We start from the raw sequence: 12,947 nt of genomic DNA, 5'->3' as shown, positions 1-12,947 counted from the left end.
AGTCTGACTGACCCCGAACACGTTTGACTGGCAACGCAGCCTGCGTCTACTCTCCCATCGCTAGAGAGCCCACACAAATATAGTAGCGCCACCAGAGAGGGGGAGAGGGGGGGGAGAGAGGGGAGGAAGAGGAGGGGTACGGGCTCAGAAAATAAGTTGTGAGGCGTCCCTCTCACACAAAGGCAAAGCCCCACAGCTCAGTCTTTTCTCAAAATGAAATCGCATGTGAGTTGGATATTAGGAAGTGCGCATGGCTTCCAGCAACCACTGAGCCATTATAGCAGAGCCTGTAAACCACATTTTCACCAGCAGACAATGCCCCTTTGTGCTTGTTGTGTGGCTGTCCCCTCTCTCTGGAGCCCAACGAGAAGCAGTTTAAAAAGTGTGCAGATGATAGTGAATATGTGAGGGAGAAGTGATGAAGATGAAGTGTCAGTTTTTGAATCTCTGGTTAATTAGTGGCAGTCATGTCAGGAGGGGCCAGCAGGACAGTCTGCCCTCATTTAGCCCCATGGCGAGGGGGACCTTTGATGTGGTTGCACATGGAATGCTGTTGTTCATTCCTCTCTGCAACAAAAGCCACATGTTTTTATTTTTTAAAACTAGGTCCCTCTCTCTTTGGCATATGAAGGAACAAGGTGAGGTATGTAATGTATAAAATGAACGGCATGAACACAAAACAACAAAACACAAGGCAGAGAGGGCCCTACCAACCGGGCAACGGGCCAACTGTATTCTTCTTAGCGGCATTGTGTTTTCATATTCAAAGTGTCTGAAGGAGACACCGTTTATTAATCATCCCGGCTGTCTTGATTTAAACCATTCCACACACACATTCAAGCTAACCTTATGGGAACCCACACAAATCCACACCATGTACACACTTCCAACTTTTCAACTGTTGTCATCAGTGTTTGTCCCTTTCATCTCTTTCATCATTGTGTAGAGACTCTTTTCCACAGGGGTCATTCCAGGTTCTGTCACTCTCATTCAAGTGCAAATGAACTTCAAAAAGCCCCCAAATATTGAATTTGCATGTACTCCCCTCTTCAGAGCGATTCAGCCGTTCAAGCACCGCCTGACTCACCGCAGAGTCCGACCAGATTGAAGCAGGAACCCGGCGCTGGTTTCCTGACAAGTGTCCATGCCACTTTCCTCTGCAGACTTGAGACAACTCTTGGAAAGAACTCGGTTGGCCCTCGAAGCTTTACATCGTAAGGAAGCAAGGGTGTGGCAACTCTCAGCCTGCGAGCCAAGAAGCTCAGGAGAGACGCATACATTTGTCATAATGCATAGTTCCAGTCTTGTGCACAGTTAGTGATTATTGTCAATCATTCCAATACATTTCAAATTAAATCAAAGAGAAAATGCATTATTTCCAAACTCCACTGAGCCTTTCTGCAGAGAGTCACTGTGCTGCGTGCTGCTCTGTTTCTGGGATGCCTTTGGGCTTGAGTCCCAGCTCCAGATTAAGCAAACCTAATTGGAGGCTAAAGCTTATTTTCAATGGAGTCTCTCCATTCAAATCATTGCTTGACTCAAGGACTTGGCTTAATTGGAGTCTGGGAAACCACCCGTGTGTCCGAAGTGACTGAATGTTTCCTCTCATCGGGTCCCTTGCTAATCAGTAGTGGCGTTGCCCATGTACAGTTAGCACCCTGGCCACGTGCAGCTAGCATAAGAAGGCAAGACTTTCCCCTCCTTGACTCAGAGCCTGAGGCGTCCATTGAGGCTTTGCTGTAACTGCACACTAATCCCCTGATTGCTGTGTTTAGGCCCGGCACGTCGCTGCTCCACGTCAAGGCGGCCGCGGCTAACGGCGAGCTAATGACACAACGATGACAAGGAGCGTTTGTAAACCCAATCAGCAGCCTGGAGCCTGGCTGCCTGGTGATTAGGTTAATCAAACTCTACACTGACTGAAAGACTGGCTCGCTGTCTGCCTCTTATGTCATCACACTGATTAAAGGGGAAAAGTTGTGTTCAAGTCTGTCAGACACTTCTAACACCAACCTTGTCTTTGCCAGGTTGGCAGTGTTAACACAGCTAGCTGTCATGCTGTTATGTGGAGAGCTGAGAGGTCTCCCTGTTTAAATTGAGGACTAAGTTAGTTTCAGTGTCATTTCCCCTTTTTTAACATGGCTGAAGGATGCTGATTTCTTCATGCTTTAACTTCACACTGTTATTTTGTTACAATTCATATGCAACAGCAAACATTCATGTGGATTCAACAGCATTGTTTCTCTAAGGAAATGGTTAATTCGTTAGAAACTCTTACCCTTTTCATTACAAGCAAACCTCAGTACAATCAGTTGAAAAGTTTTTATAAACAGAAGACTCCAACTCTTTTATTTTATCTGGAAAGCAGTCACTGATATTTCTGTTTAGTCAGTGTGGGCAATTCTGCTGGACTCAGGCATCGGCAGACCATATGTTAGTCCTGACCAGCTATTACAGTGAGGTCAGACAGCATTTAAGGGGGGGGAAACGTCACGGTCATCATGTTGACAGTCACATCTCATCTCTGACTCAGCACAGGGGAAAAACTCAGACGTGTCTGTGTGTGTGTGTGTGTGTGTGTGTGTGTGTGTGTGTGTGTGTGTGCAATCGGCAGTCTGTGCGCCTGTACCATACATTTTTCTCGTGTTGGTGCTCATGATGGCTGCACCCGTGAGAAAACTGTGTGCAGCAGACAGAGTGACCTCAGCAGACAGACTATGCAGAAGAGAGATGGAGGGGCCACTTCTGGTGCACAGCTGAGGGGAATCCCTGGCATGGTGTTTCCTTCTGAGCCAATACAGAAGTGAGCAGCTGGAGAGAAAGTACAGCCTGCTGAAGTTTACTTCAGGGCAAAACATGCTGCAATACTGGGGTATTAGATCATTTGGTAAATGCTAAATCAGGATATGACTATGTTTAATTGGGCATCTGAGGAAGAATGGACCTTTTTAATGAATTTTGGGAAATATTCCTTTTTTCTGGACAGTAGAAGTGTAAACCAGCTTTTGGTTTTACAGGGGCTGTGTGTGTGGGACTATGACTTCTTCAGGCTGGAAGACTTTTTAACAAAGCAAGCCGTGATTTTCCCCCTGTATTTCAATCTTTAATGCTTTAATGTTCAAAAAGCTCTTTATTTTTCTCATACTGCCTGTGCTGCAGCACTTCTTTTCACCCTCTGTCTGAAACCAGAGCCCAGTCCGCTCTGATTGATTAGCTGACCAACTCTGTTGTGGTCAACCGGTCGCACCCCTTAGCCTATCACGTACAATGTGTTGGAACGCTAGCAAATAGAAGCGCAAGTGTTACAGAGGGATGTCACTATGTTACAGAAGTAGACAAAGGAGTCCAATGGAGGCGTTTCAGGCAGGGGGAGGGGGGAGGGTGGGAGAGAAACTCCCTCTGGCGGGAACTTTAAGCCTTTGCAGACCATTTACATGCACAAAAACCTACAACACTCTACAGGAAAAGGAGAACCCCAAAAAACATAGTAGGTCCTTTGTTTGTCTGTTTGCGTTTGCGCACTGTGACAGGGTTGCACTACAAAATCTCTTTGTATTTTTTGTACAATGACAATAAAGACAATCTATTTTATTCTATTCTATTAACTGAGAGTGATATCAGTTTTCTCCTCTAACGCTCAGAAAGAGAGCAAGGAAGCTTGTATCCCAAAATATAATTTTTCACTCATCTTTTAGTCAACATGTTCAAATTTGCATCCCTCTGCAGATTCGAAAAGCTCAATTAGGTGGCCCATTACTGAAGCAGTGAGCACAGTCAGATATTCGTACCCCCCGATGAATAGGCTGAGAGAAAAATCCCATTTTTGAAATGTTGTCTCCACAAAAATGAACTCCCTGTGGTTAGAGTTATGTTTGAGGGGAGGGAAGAAGCAACCCGAAAACATGTTTTATTGCAGCAATGACAATTAACTGTATGTAAACAACTAGAGAAAAAAAAATCATTCTGGGAAAATGGAGGAAAATAGAGAATCTGAAAACATTTCATAGCCGGCAGCCTCTCGCATCCTATCATTATCTGCATTTTTCCTCCACCGTAATTAGGTTTTTTTTTTTTCTTTATTGCTTATGGGAAAAGGGATAGGCTATAAGGATGTTTTGGGGAAGATTAAAGTTGCACATAATGACGTGAAGATTCAGTCTGGAGGAATGATATTTTGTCTGTGAAAAACATTCCTTCTAATCCTTTGATGGTGACAGAACGAGTTCCTCTGGGCCTTAGATCTTTGCTAAACTTTCACACATGATAAAATAAAACCCTCTGTGTTCCTTCTTATGCAAAAAAAGTAGATCTCTGCTGATATGTTTCTGAACATGTGGGTTCTCCATAAGTTTGACTCATTTCATGTGCTGCCGACCAGGCCCATGCCCGCCCATTAAAGTCATTTGTGGCTTAGAATGCATCTGTAATGTTAAAAACAAAAGTGCACAGCAATCGCCGTTCTGCTTAGTCACCAGCAGCTTTTTTTGCTTCTGCTGCTCCTCACTGCAACAGAAAGGACGTTGTTGACAACATCTGTTTAACGCTACAGGGAGGGGTCCAAACAATAAGGCTTCTTCATCTGAGTCAAACTCAGGTCACAGCTCTCTAATTGTAGCCAGAGTTACTGAAAACAAACTAAACCTGGGATGACATAAATGTTTTATTTCAGGTTTCACTTTTTAATTGTTTACCTTCTTCCCAGCTTTGCAGATAATTGCAAGCCAATTCCACACAACGGCTGCATAAATGTAGGTTAATAATCCGTAAATTAGCCTCCAATAATACTTTGTGTTTTCTCTGCAACCCCAGCCTTACCATGTAATAAGCTGTGGGGCTGGCCTGTGGTTTAGGGCGTAGGTATAAAACAAAATTAAGAAACAGAAAATTGCGAGAAAGGTTTTTCTTTCATTTAGTCGTCCACCATGCAGGACGGATGACCTCATGAAGAGTCTAATAACTGATGTGGCTTTAATCTTTTTAACGTCAGGGGGCATATGAAATATTATCAGCTCGCAAGTGAAGCAAATGAACCGTACAGAAATGAGTCATAGAATTAGACGAGCTTCCTCCGCTAAGGCATAACTTTAAAAAAATCAAGAGAAGGAACTTTATATTGTGATCATTTCCACCTCGTTATTCAATTACACAAGCTTTTTCAAAGTCTGCATATTTTCCTGCCATGTAGTTCCTGTTTCGATTTCTTTTTTATGGCAGACAGTTAAAACAGGCCGTCTAGACTTTACAAATTCCTCTTAAATCACGTGAATCACATTTGGACATTTGTGTCCCTGATACCAATTATTTTCTACTTCTACTTCGGACTATAGTACGTTGATTAAGTAAAAAGTGTTCAGCATACGGGGTTCACTGCTCTCCCAGCTGCCATACAAAATCATTCTACAGAGTTAAACCTGCAGACTAACTCTGGATGAACTGTGTTAAAGGCGGCCGACACACAGAATATTCTTCTTGCCTGCTTGGCCCGACACCAGGCTCAGAACCCATTCGCTCCTCGCTGGATGCTGCTTCAAAAGCCGACGCACCTCCAGTTTATTTTCCAGCGGAATTACAGAAGCAAGAAGCCCCCTTCCCATGAGTGTTTCTTGTAAGAAGTCGCTCATCCTTTCAGAACACTTTTTTCCTCCCAGTTTAGCGAAACCTGTACAGCATAAATCCATATTATCAGATCGGCTGAAAATGATCTTGCCCCTGTGGTTGTTTGTCGACCACCAGAAAATTGTATTTACAACTACACTTAGCGCGACTTTAACCTTGACCAACGCAACGCCGAGCCTGGTTGTTTGGAGCCAAAAGTATGCAAGGGTGGAGGCAGGTTCTGGGATTAGTCGACCACATAATCAGCACGCCCTTCTGCGTGTTCTACCTGGAAGCCATGTTGCTGGCAACCCTTGAAAGTGTTCCCCATGAAGTCGTGTTGACAGACGGTTAAAACGGCGAGACGTACCAAAAAGTAAATAAAAAAAGTACTTCCAAAAGCGTTTACAACCTTAATCAAGTCCAGAGCGTTCCCTCTATCCAATATTAGTTTTATAAATAGATTTTATACTGGGCTAAATTGGAGACAGGATTCCGCCTGCTCTGTGGCTGTCATGAGTTTTCTATTATTTGCTTTCACTTTATAAAATATTGAAACTCTTAATATCTGGTTACTGACTTCTGCCCGCTCAGCCACTCTTTATGTTTTGGCGTCACTCGGGGGGGCCTCACACTCACTGCAGGGCTTGGAATGGGCTCCAATCAAGCATGTTAATTTAAGAGGCACAGGAAAAATCTTCACCATATGACTTTGTTATTATGAATTCACCAGCCATCACCAGCCATGTGGTCTGTCACATTTAGAGCCTTTTTTTCTTTTTGAGCTACTGTATAGCGCCTTTTTATTTCTCAGAAGCTTGCATCTTGATGTTCGTCTCGAGTTTTATCCCCTGTGAGCGATTCATTTTGATGCATTTAAAGTGTCTCTGTCACATACTGTGCATGTGTCTGTCAGGCTTTTTCCCTCCCAGAAACTTGTCGAACAAACCAGACCACCTCCCGAAACCCTCCAGAATAACCTCGCTACAACTGCGGTGAGGCATGGCGCGATTCTCACACACAAGCCCTCACTTCCATTCATACAACGCAATAAGCCAAACATATAAAAAATATTCCCACCCTAATAAACCCGGGGCCTTTTTCTCTGCCACAAATGGAACTGGCTCCCAAGAGCGTAACACAAAAAAACGGACCCTGTATAACAGTCTGCAGGGAAAACAGAGGCGCATCCAAGTGGAGGGAAATGTGGTGACAGAGACCCACCATCCAATCACAGCCACTATAAATCAGGCACCCCACCTGAGGCATTGCCAATATGTCCGAAACTTTGTGTAGTTTATTCAGTTGTGCTTCATAGGGGGCAAGTCCGGTGCTTTTTTTGGACCCTACTATTTAAAACAAAGTTGATCAAAAACGCTGCTTTCTGGTTAAGTAGTGGTGCCGCTGTGTGCGAGCTAACAGGTGTATAGCCTCATTGTGGTTATTATCAGGGAACTGCAGCAGTACTGTGAGTCTACGTCAGATTAACGCCTCGTTGACGCTAAGCTCTCCATCCCATTCTCTATTCTTTTCTCCAAGTGCAAACTAACTGTTGGACTATTAGCTTTCTTTTTTTTATTATGCTCAATAACGGACTGGACGCCATGAGAACAACAGCTGCCCTGTTTGCATTCTGTGTGTGTGTGTGTGTGTGTGTGTGTGTGTGTGTGTGTGTGTGTGTGTGTGTGTGTGTGTGTGTGTGTGTGTGTGTGTGTGTGTGTGTGTGTGTGTGTGTGTGTGTGTGTGTGTGTGTGTGTGTGTGTGTGTGTGTGTGTGTGTGTGTGTGTGTGTGTGTGTGTCATTCAGCTTAAGCGGGGGACTGAGGTTTCTGAGGTGAGGCGTCTTCTCGCTTCTCACGCTAAGTGCATCTGATGTTGCTCATCACATGCTAACATGTGTTCTCTGTCTGCACTGTGAGATACGCTGAAATGTTAAAGAGTTACCAATCTAACACACACTAAGTGTTTGTGCTGGCCTGATATTTGCGATAGTGCCGGTGTCTATTTTTAATAACAAAGTACAAGTTTGTACGATTTAAGAATAAAAAAGGGTGTTAAACATCTATTTTTTAAAACCAGTTTTCTTTTTGTGTCCTTTTTTACTGAGCTGTTGATAACAGCAGTGTATCCTGACGTCTAAATAGATGTATACATTATTTCCACAAGCTTAATGTCACACAGTATTAAAGTCACAGCTCAGGGGAGCCAGACATTTAACAGCGTCTTAGATTTTCTGTAGCCGTTCCTCTTAATTTCAGTTTGATTTGAGTTTTATAAAAAAAAGTGAACTTGCCAAAACGCTTTTCCTGTGTAATGCAAGTTGTTAAACCAACCGCTCGGGTATTTTGCTTACATGAGGTAGTCCCGATTTGAAATGCTTTCAGATTGAACCGGCGTATTTAATGACTCTTGGCCTTTGTTCTCCCGCAGTTAGGTTTCAGTCTCCTGACAGAGCGAATTGTAAAAGGATATTGCATATTCACTAATGATTTCCAATGGATGATTACAGCTTTAAATGCTTGTCTCTCTTTTCCCCTCCTGACCTGCTGTCTCACATCGTGTCTCACTGCTCTGCTAGGGTTCGAAAATCAAAATCAGGCACCCCAGCGGCATGCATGAAACCTGGAGTTGGTGACACGCTGATCTGTAAACGGGGAAGAGATAAAGGGATGCAGATCCAGCGGTTTTAGAAAAGAAAAAGCGAGGAAAGGCCTGAGCCTTGTCAGGAGGAAACTATAAAAGCCATAGTGTCTGTAGAAGCTGTGAGAACACTGGAACATCATCCCCTGTCAATGCGGTTCCACCGAGGATATCAGAGGGTTGTTCTCATGTGAGACGCAGATGTGTGTGTCCGTCTGTGTGTGTGTGTGTGTGTGTGTGAGGCTCCAGAGATTTTAAGATATACTCTGCAAACAATTAGGAGCTGGTAGTGCTTCTCCTGTGGCTGTCTCTAATTAAACTACAACGAGGCCTTAATTGGGAAGGAGACATTTTTTTCCTGCTGCCTTTCAGTGGCTGTCTTAGTGGTTGTGTGATGAACAGTGCGAATATCTGAATCCCCGGGACGCCATCAGATTAACAACTTCCACAACTACTTCATGTTATCATCACTTACAGGGAAAAAGTCAACACGCTCTTCTAGCTAAAACCTTGTCAAAGTTTTAATCTCCGTCTACTTCTCCACCACGCTTAAGAGCTCCACAAGTAAAAGCTGTCTGATTGAAATAACCATGGCAACAAATGGCTTCTTCACTGAGGCTGGCGTTTAACGTCGCCAAGTATAGTGCACTCACCTCACCACATAGACCAAAAGTACCTCCTGGAAGTAAAGAGAGAGCCTAATATGTTTGTGTTTTTTTTTCTTTTATTGTATTGCCCTGTTCCAGTAAAGGGCCCAGTCACATGGAGCCTCTGAGCTTGTCTTCTCGCAGCGAGAGAGAGCGCCGAGCATCACTTGATAATGAATGTCTGTGGTGAAAATCCCATTATGGCGCTACTTCATCAAGCCTACAGAAACACTGGAGCGCAGAGGCATTTATGGGCCATATCAGTCAACGAGATGAGGGCAAACCAGATCCTCCCTCAGTGGACAGAGAGACATATGCATTCACACACCTCACACATTTTATTTTTTGTTAAAAGAAACAAGTTGTCAAAGCTACACATTCAGAACTGGACAGAGGGTGGGATGGTGGTTGAAAGGAGGGGGGTGGGGTGATGGTGGTGGTGAAGAGGGGAGGATCAGCACTCACCTCTGAGTAGACTGCTGCTGTAGTTGGAGAAGGAGTCAAAGATGCTGTTTGATGCCATGACAGAGAAGCCAGAACGGTGAGGAGCCTGCGCTTCAGTCGATCTCCACCGACCTTTTGAGAAGAAAAAAAGTAAACAGATCAGAAACAAAGAGTGGGAGAAGAGTGAGGAGGAGGAAGGAGAACGGAGAAGGACAAAACTCCTGGAACTCGGAGAAACCAAGAATCTAGGGTTTGTGACTACCACAGGAATCCCAAGCCACAAGCCTGCAGAGAGAGCAGCAGCATCTGCTACAGCGGCGGCAGCACCGGGAGACCGAGAGACAGAAGTGGAGGGAAGAGACCAAACTGAGAGAAAGAAACAGTGTGTGTGTGTCCAGGTTTGGACTCACCGGGGCTGGAGATGAGAGGAGGCCCTACTGAATGGAGCTCGGGTGGTGGGAAGCGGGCCGGCGGCGAGGGCTGGGCTTGTGGTCCTGTGTCACACAGCGGGCTGAGGGTCTGAGGTTAGCCAGCGAGCTTCAGAGCCTTTTTCTTTCTCCTGCACGGTGGTGGTGGCCTGACTGGAGCGTCGATGCTAGTAAAGGGCTAAAAGCCACAGTGTATCTGCATCCTCCTCGCCATCCTCCACACACACACACTCCTCTCCGTGAGTGGAGGAGCCCACGTCACATGTCAAGTGAGGTCACCGGGCCTCTCCCTCCCACCCCTCTCACCCTCCCTCCCTTCTACTCCTATCGCATTTGCTTTTTTTTCTCTGGTTTCTCTGCGTCGGTTTCTTACTTTCCATGCTTCTCCTTCTCTGACTCGCCGGCTCCATTCTCACTTCTGATTGGTCGTCCACGCTTTGGAAACATTCTATTTTCTTTTGAGTTCAAACCAGGCACTGTGGCTCGCTGAAACCACTGCAGAAGAGCTGCAAAAGTATTAAACCAAACGCATTTCAAAAGAGAGAGAAGGGACAGCAGTGAATGAGAAGAGAAAGAGAAAATGAGAGATGGCTGTGGCTTCAGGAGAGTGTCAGTCTGGCAGCTTCACGGGAGCGCCTTGCTCTCGGCTGTTTCCGCATGAGCTGCGCTAGTTTTACGTTTGTCTGACAGCTCATCTGTGTTTGTTAGAGTGGTTTTCGGCCTGCAAACCTCCACCCTTTGTTACCACTTGATAGTATCATAATACAGACAATCATTTCTTTCTCCAGCACTCCTTTAAAATAAATGTATATTCAATTTGAACTCCTTAATATAAACTCACCACCTAATACTATTCAGTTCAAGTTTGCATGGCACTTTATTTTTAAACCAAGTGTTTTGAGCAATATGAAAAACCAATAAAAGTCAGTTGTGGCCTAGCGTAGTCTCTTCCCCCCACGTGAAAATGCAAAGCGATTTAACCTGATTGTGGTTTACACACTTTTAGGTTATTTTTCCACTCATACAGTATCAACCTAAGTTGTGACTTCGTTGCATTACTGCCTCTTCTTTCTTTTTAAAAACATGTTTTCCTGCTATTCATTTGAAAGCCTATTCTGCACTTATGTGAGAAACAGGAAATTATTCATTCTGCTTCAGATTTGTACAGAAATGTTCTGACGAGCAACGTGATAAATGCAGTCAATCAGGGGAAAAGACTAAGTGTTTGTTGTGGTACTGTTAACCTGAAAATCTTGCAGTACTACAAGTGTGTGTTTGTGTGTGAGTGCACAAATCACTGGCATTTGCAAACCTGTGGTATCCACACTTCCTCTCTCCTTTCTCCTGTCTCTCAGTGACACACTGACCATGTCTGGCCACGGGACAACAGACCCAAACCACCGTCTGGTCACTCATGTGAAACCTGAGTGTCTGAGAGAGTGTGTTTGCATGGTTCTGTTCTGTTACTCCTTCAAACTGCTCTGTGTATGGTTGTCAGCCCACGATGTCCTGTGCTAATTGGTGGACAAGGCTGCTGCATGGACCACAGCATGTGTTTGTATGTTTATATACAGTACCATGTTGTGTGTGTGTGTGTGTGTGTGTGTGTGTGTGTGTGTGTGTGTGTGTGTGTGTGTGTGTGTGTGTGTGTGTGTGTGTGTGTGTGTGTGTGTGTGTGTGTGTGTGTGTGTGTGTGTGTGTGTGTGTGTGTGTGTGTGTGTGTGTGTGTGTGTGTGTGTGTGTGTGTGTGTGTGAGAGGGAGAACTCTTCCTGGTAGCCCGCACTGCCCTGTAAATGAGCAGTTGCCGCTGAGTTAGGCGGCAGCGCGGGCTAAATGACACGGCGCGTCGGCAAGTGTGGCCGAACTCTGAGGCCACAGCCGCGGCCCCAGGGCTTTTATCAGTCCGTCCACACGGCCACTACAGGCCTCCGACTTAACCTCACACACAGTGAGGCTTCCTCTTCTCACACCTCCGCTGCCTCCCGACATGGCCTCGGCCCGGCCTGCCAGCCCAGGGACAGATTACAGCTGTGTGACTCTCTGCTGTCACACGGCCGCAGGGAAACACAGCCTTCTGCTCGGCCACGGGCATGATGGCTGAAACTTTGTGCTCAATCATGTTTAAGATTCCTTAGAAATGTGCTTGTGAGGATGCATGGGAGGGTATTTCAATTGAATACCATGATTGTCCTGGCCAAAAACATTGGCATTCACAATTTTATAACCATCAAAATATGCTAAAAACGTAGATAATACTGAGAATCACTTTAAATTGAGTTTAAATACTAATATTTGTATTGCTTTAAAGATAATTTTTTTTGTTAATCTAAGTTTTTGTGAAAAACAATCTTACATCACAAATTATTTTTTAAATATGACCTGTGTTAGCTTCTTTTCCTTGATAGTGACTTTTTCAAGTCACTCGCGAGGATATTTAAAATTATCGAGATGGAATTTCATCATGATTCAATTATTTTCAGTCTTTTTATCCAGATAAATAATCCTATAGTCCGATCCCTGTTGTAAGACATTTGCAACAATTTCTTTTGTATGCTACATTGTGAGAGGAGGGTCTCTGCTGGGTCTCTCTGGTGTCATCCGGGATGCTACAGAGTGCAGTGTTTCAAAGCACACTGGCTTGTGGTTGTTTCAGTTTATAATCATTTTTACTTGAATGTATTTATGCAAGTGTGACATGTTTCTCTTGATGATTCATGTTGTTTTTCAGATTCCAGTGTTTAATATATTTTCGGCCTGCTGTTTTCACAAGGGGAGTCTGTTTCAGGTTATGTCAATTTCCTTATTCTTGTCCATTTGTGGTGGTAGACGTTTGCATGTCGAATTTCAATGAGGAATCGAGAAAAGCCAAACAAATACAATCCCACATCATTGTGCAAGAACGGGAATTGTCTCCATTGTAGTGCTTTCCAAAACCTTGACATTTGAAGAGAGCGCTGGAGTTGAGTCCTTTTTCCTCCGTCCTCAGCCTGCGCTGGGTTTTTTCTTCTTTGTCTAGGTAAACATCTGCTTCATGTTTTGAAATGTATCTCATGGCTGTGCACTGCCCATGACCGTGAGGGGAAAATAGTCTGAAGATCATTGTGGCCGTCTTTCACTCAATTCTTTTTTTCCCCTGCCCAGGCCTTGTTTATCAAGCCCCTGTATTTAAGCTTAATATAACTCCTGTTTTGCT

At 44.5% G+C, this 12,947-nt stretch overlaps 1 protein-coding gene across 3 annotated transcripts in view; it reads right to left on the bottom strand.

The window, feature by feature from the left end:
- The window catches only part of runx3 (RUNX family transcription factor 3), a 46,681-nt gene extending 36,734 nt beyond the window's left edge, over window positions 1-9,947 (bottom strand). For 2 of the 3 annotated variants that reach the window (XM_063908307.1, XM_063908308.1), the window contains exons 1-2: window positions 9,736-9,947; window positions 9,347-9,457 (exon numbers count right to left, since the gene is read on the bottom strand). In XM_063908307.1, coding sequence (XP_063764377.1) covers window positions 9,347-9,404 — 58 coding nt within the window. In that variant the 5' untranslated portion in view covers window positions 9,405-9,457; window positions 9,736-9,947. The remainder of the gene's footprint in view (window positions 1-9,346; window positions 9,458-9,735) is intronic. The other variant, XM_063908306.1, reaches the window with a different exon arrangement.
- Between the last annotated feature and the right edge of the window lie 3,000 nt (window positions 9,948-12,947).

Source organism: Eleginops maclovinus, chromosome 19 (genome assembly GCF_036324505.1).
Source record: "Eleginops maclovinus isolate JMC-PN-2008 ecotype Puerto Natales chromosome 19, JC_Emac_rtc_rv5, whole genome shotgun sequence".
Lineage (NCBI taxonomy): Eukaryota > Metazoa > Chordata > Actinopteri > Perciformes > Eleginopidae > Eleginops > Eleginops maclovinus.
The sequence above is the reverse complement of the archived record's forward strand: the minus strand, read 5'-3'. Positions and strand labels throughout refer to the sequence as shown.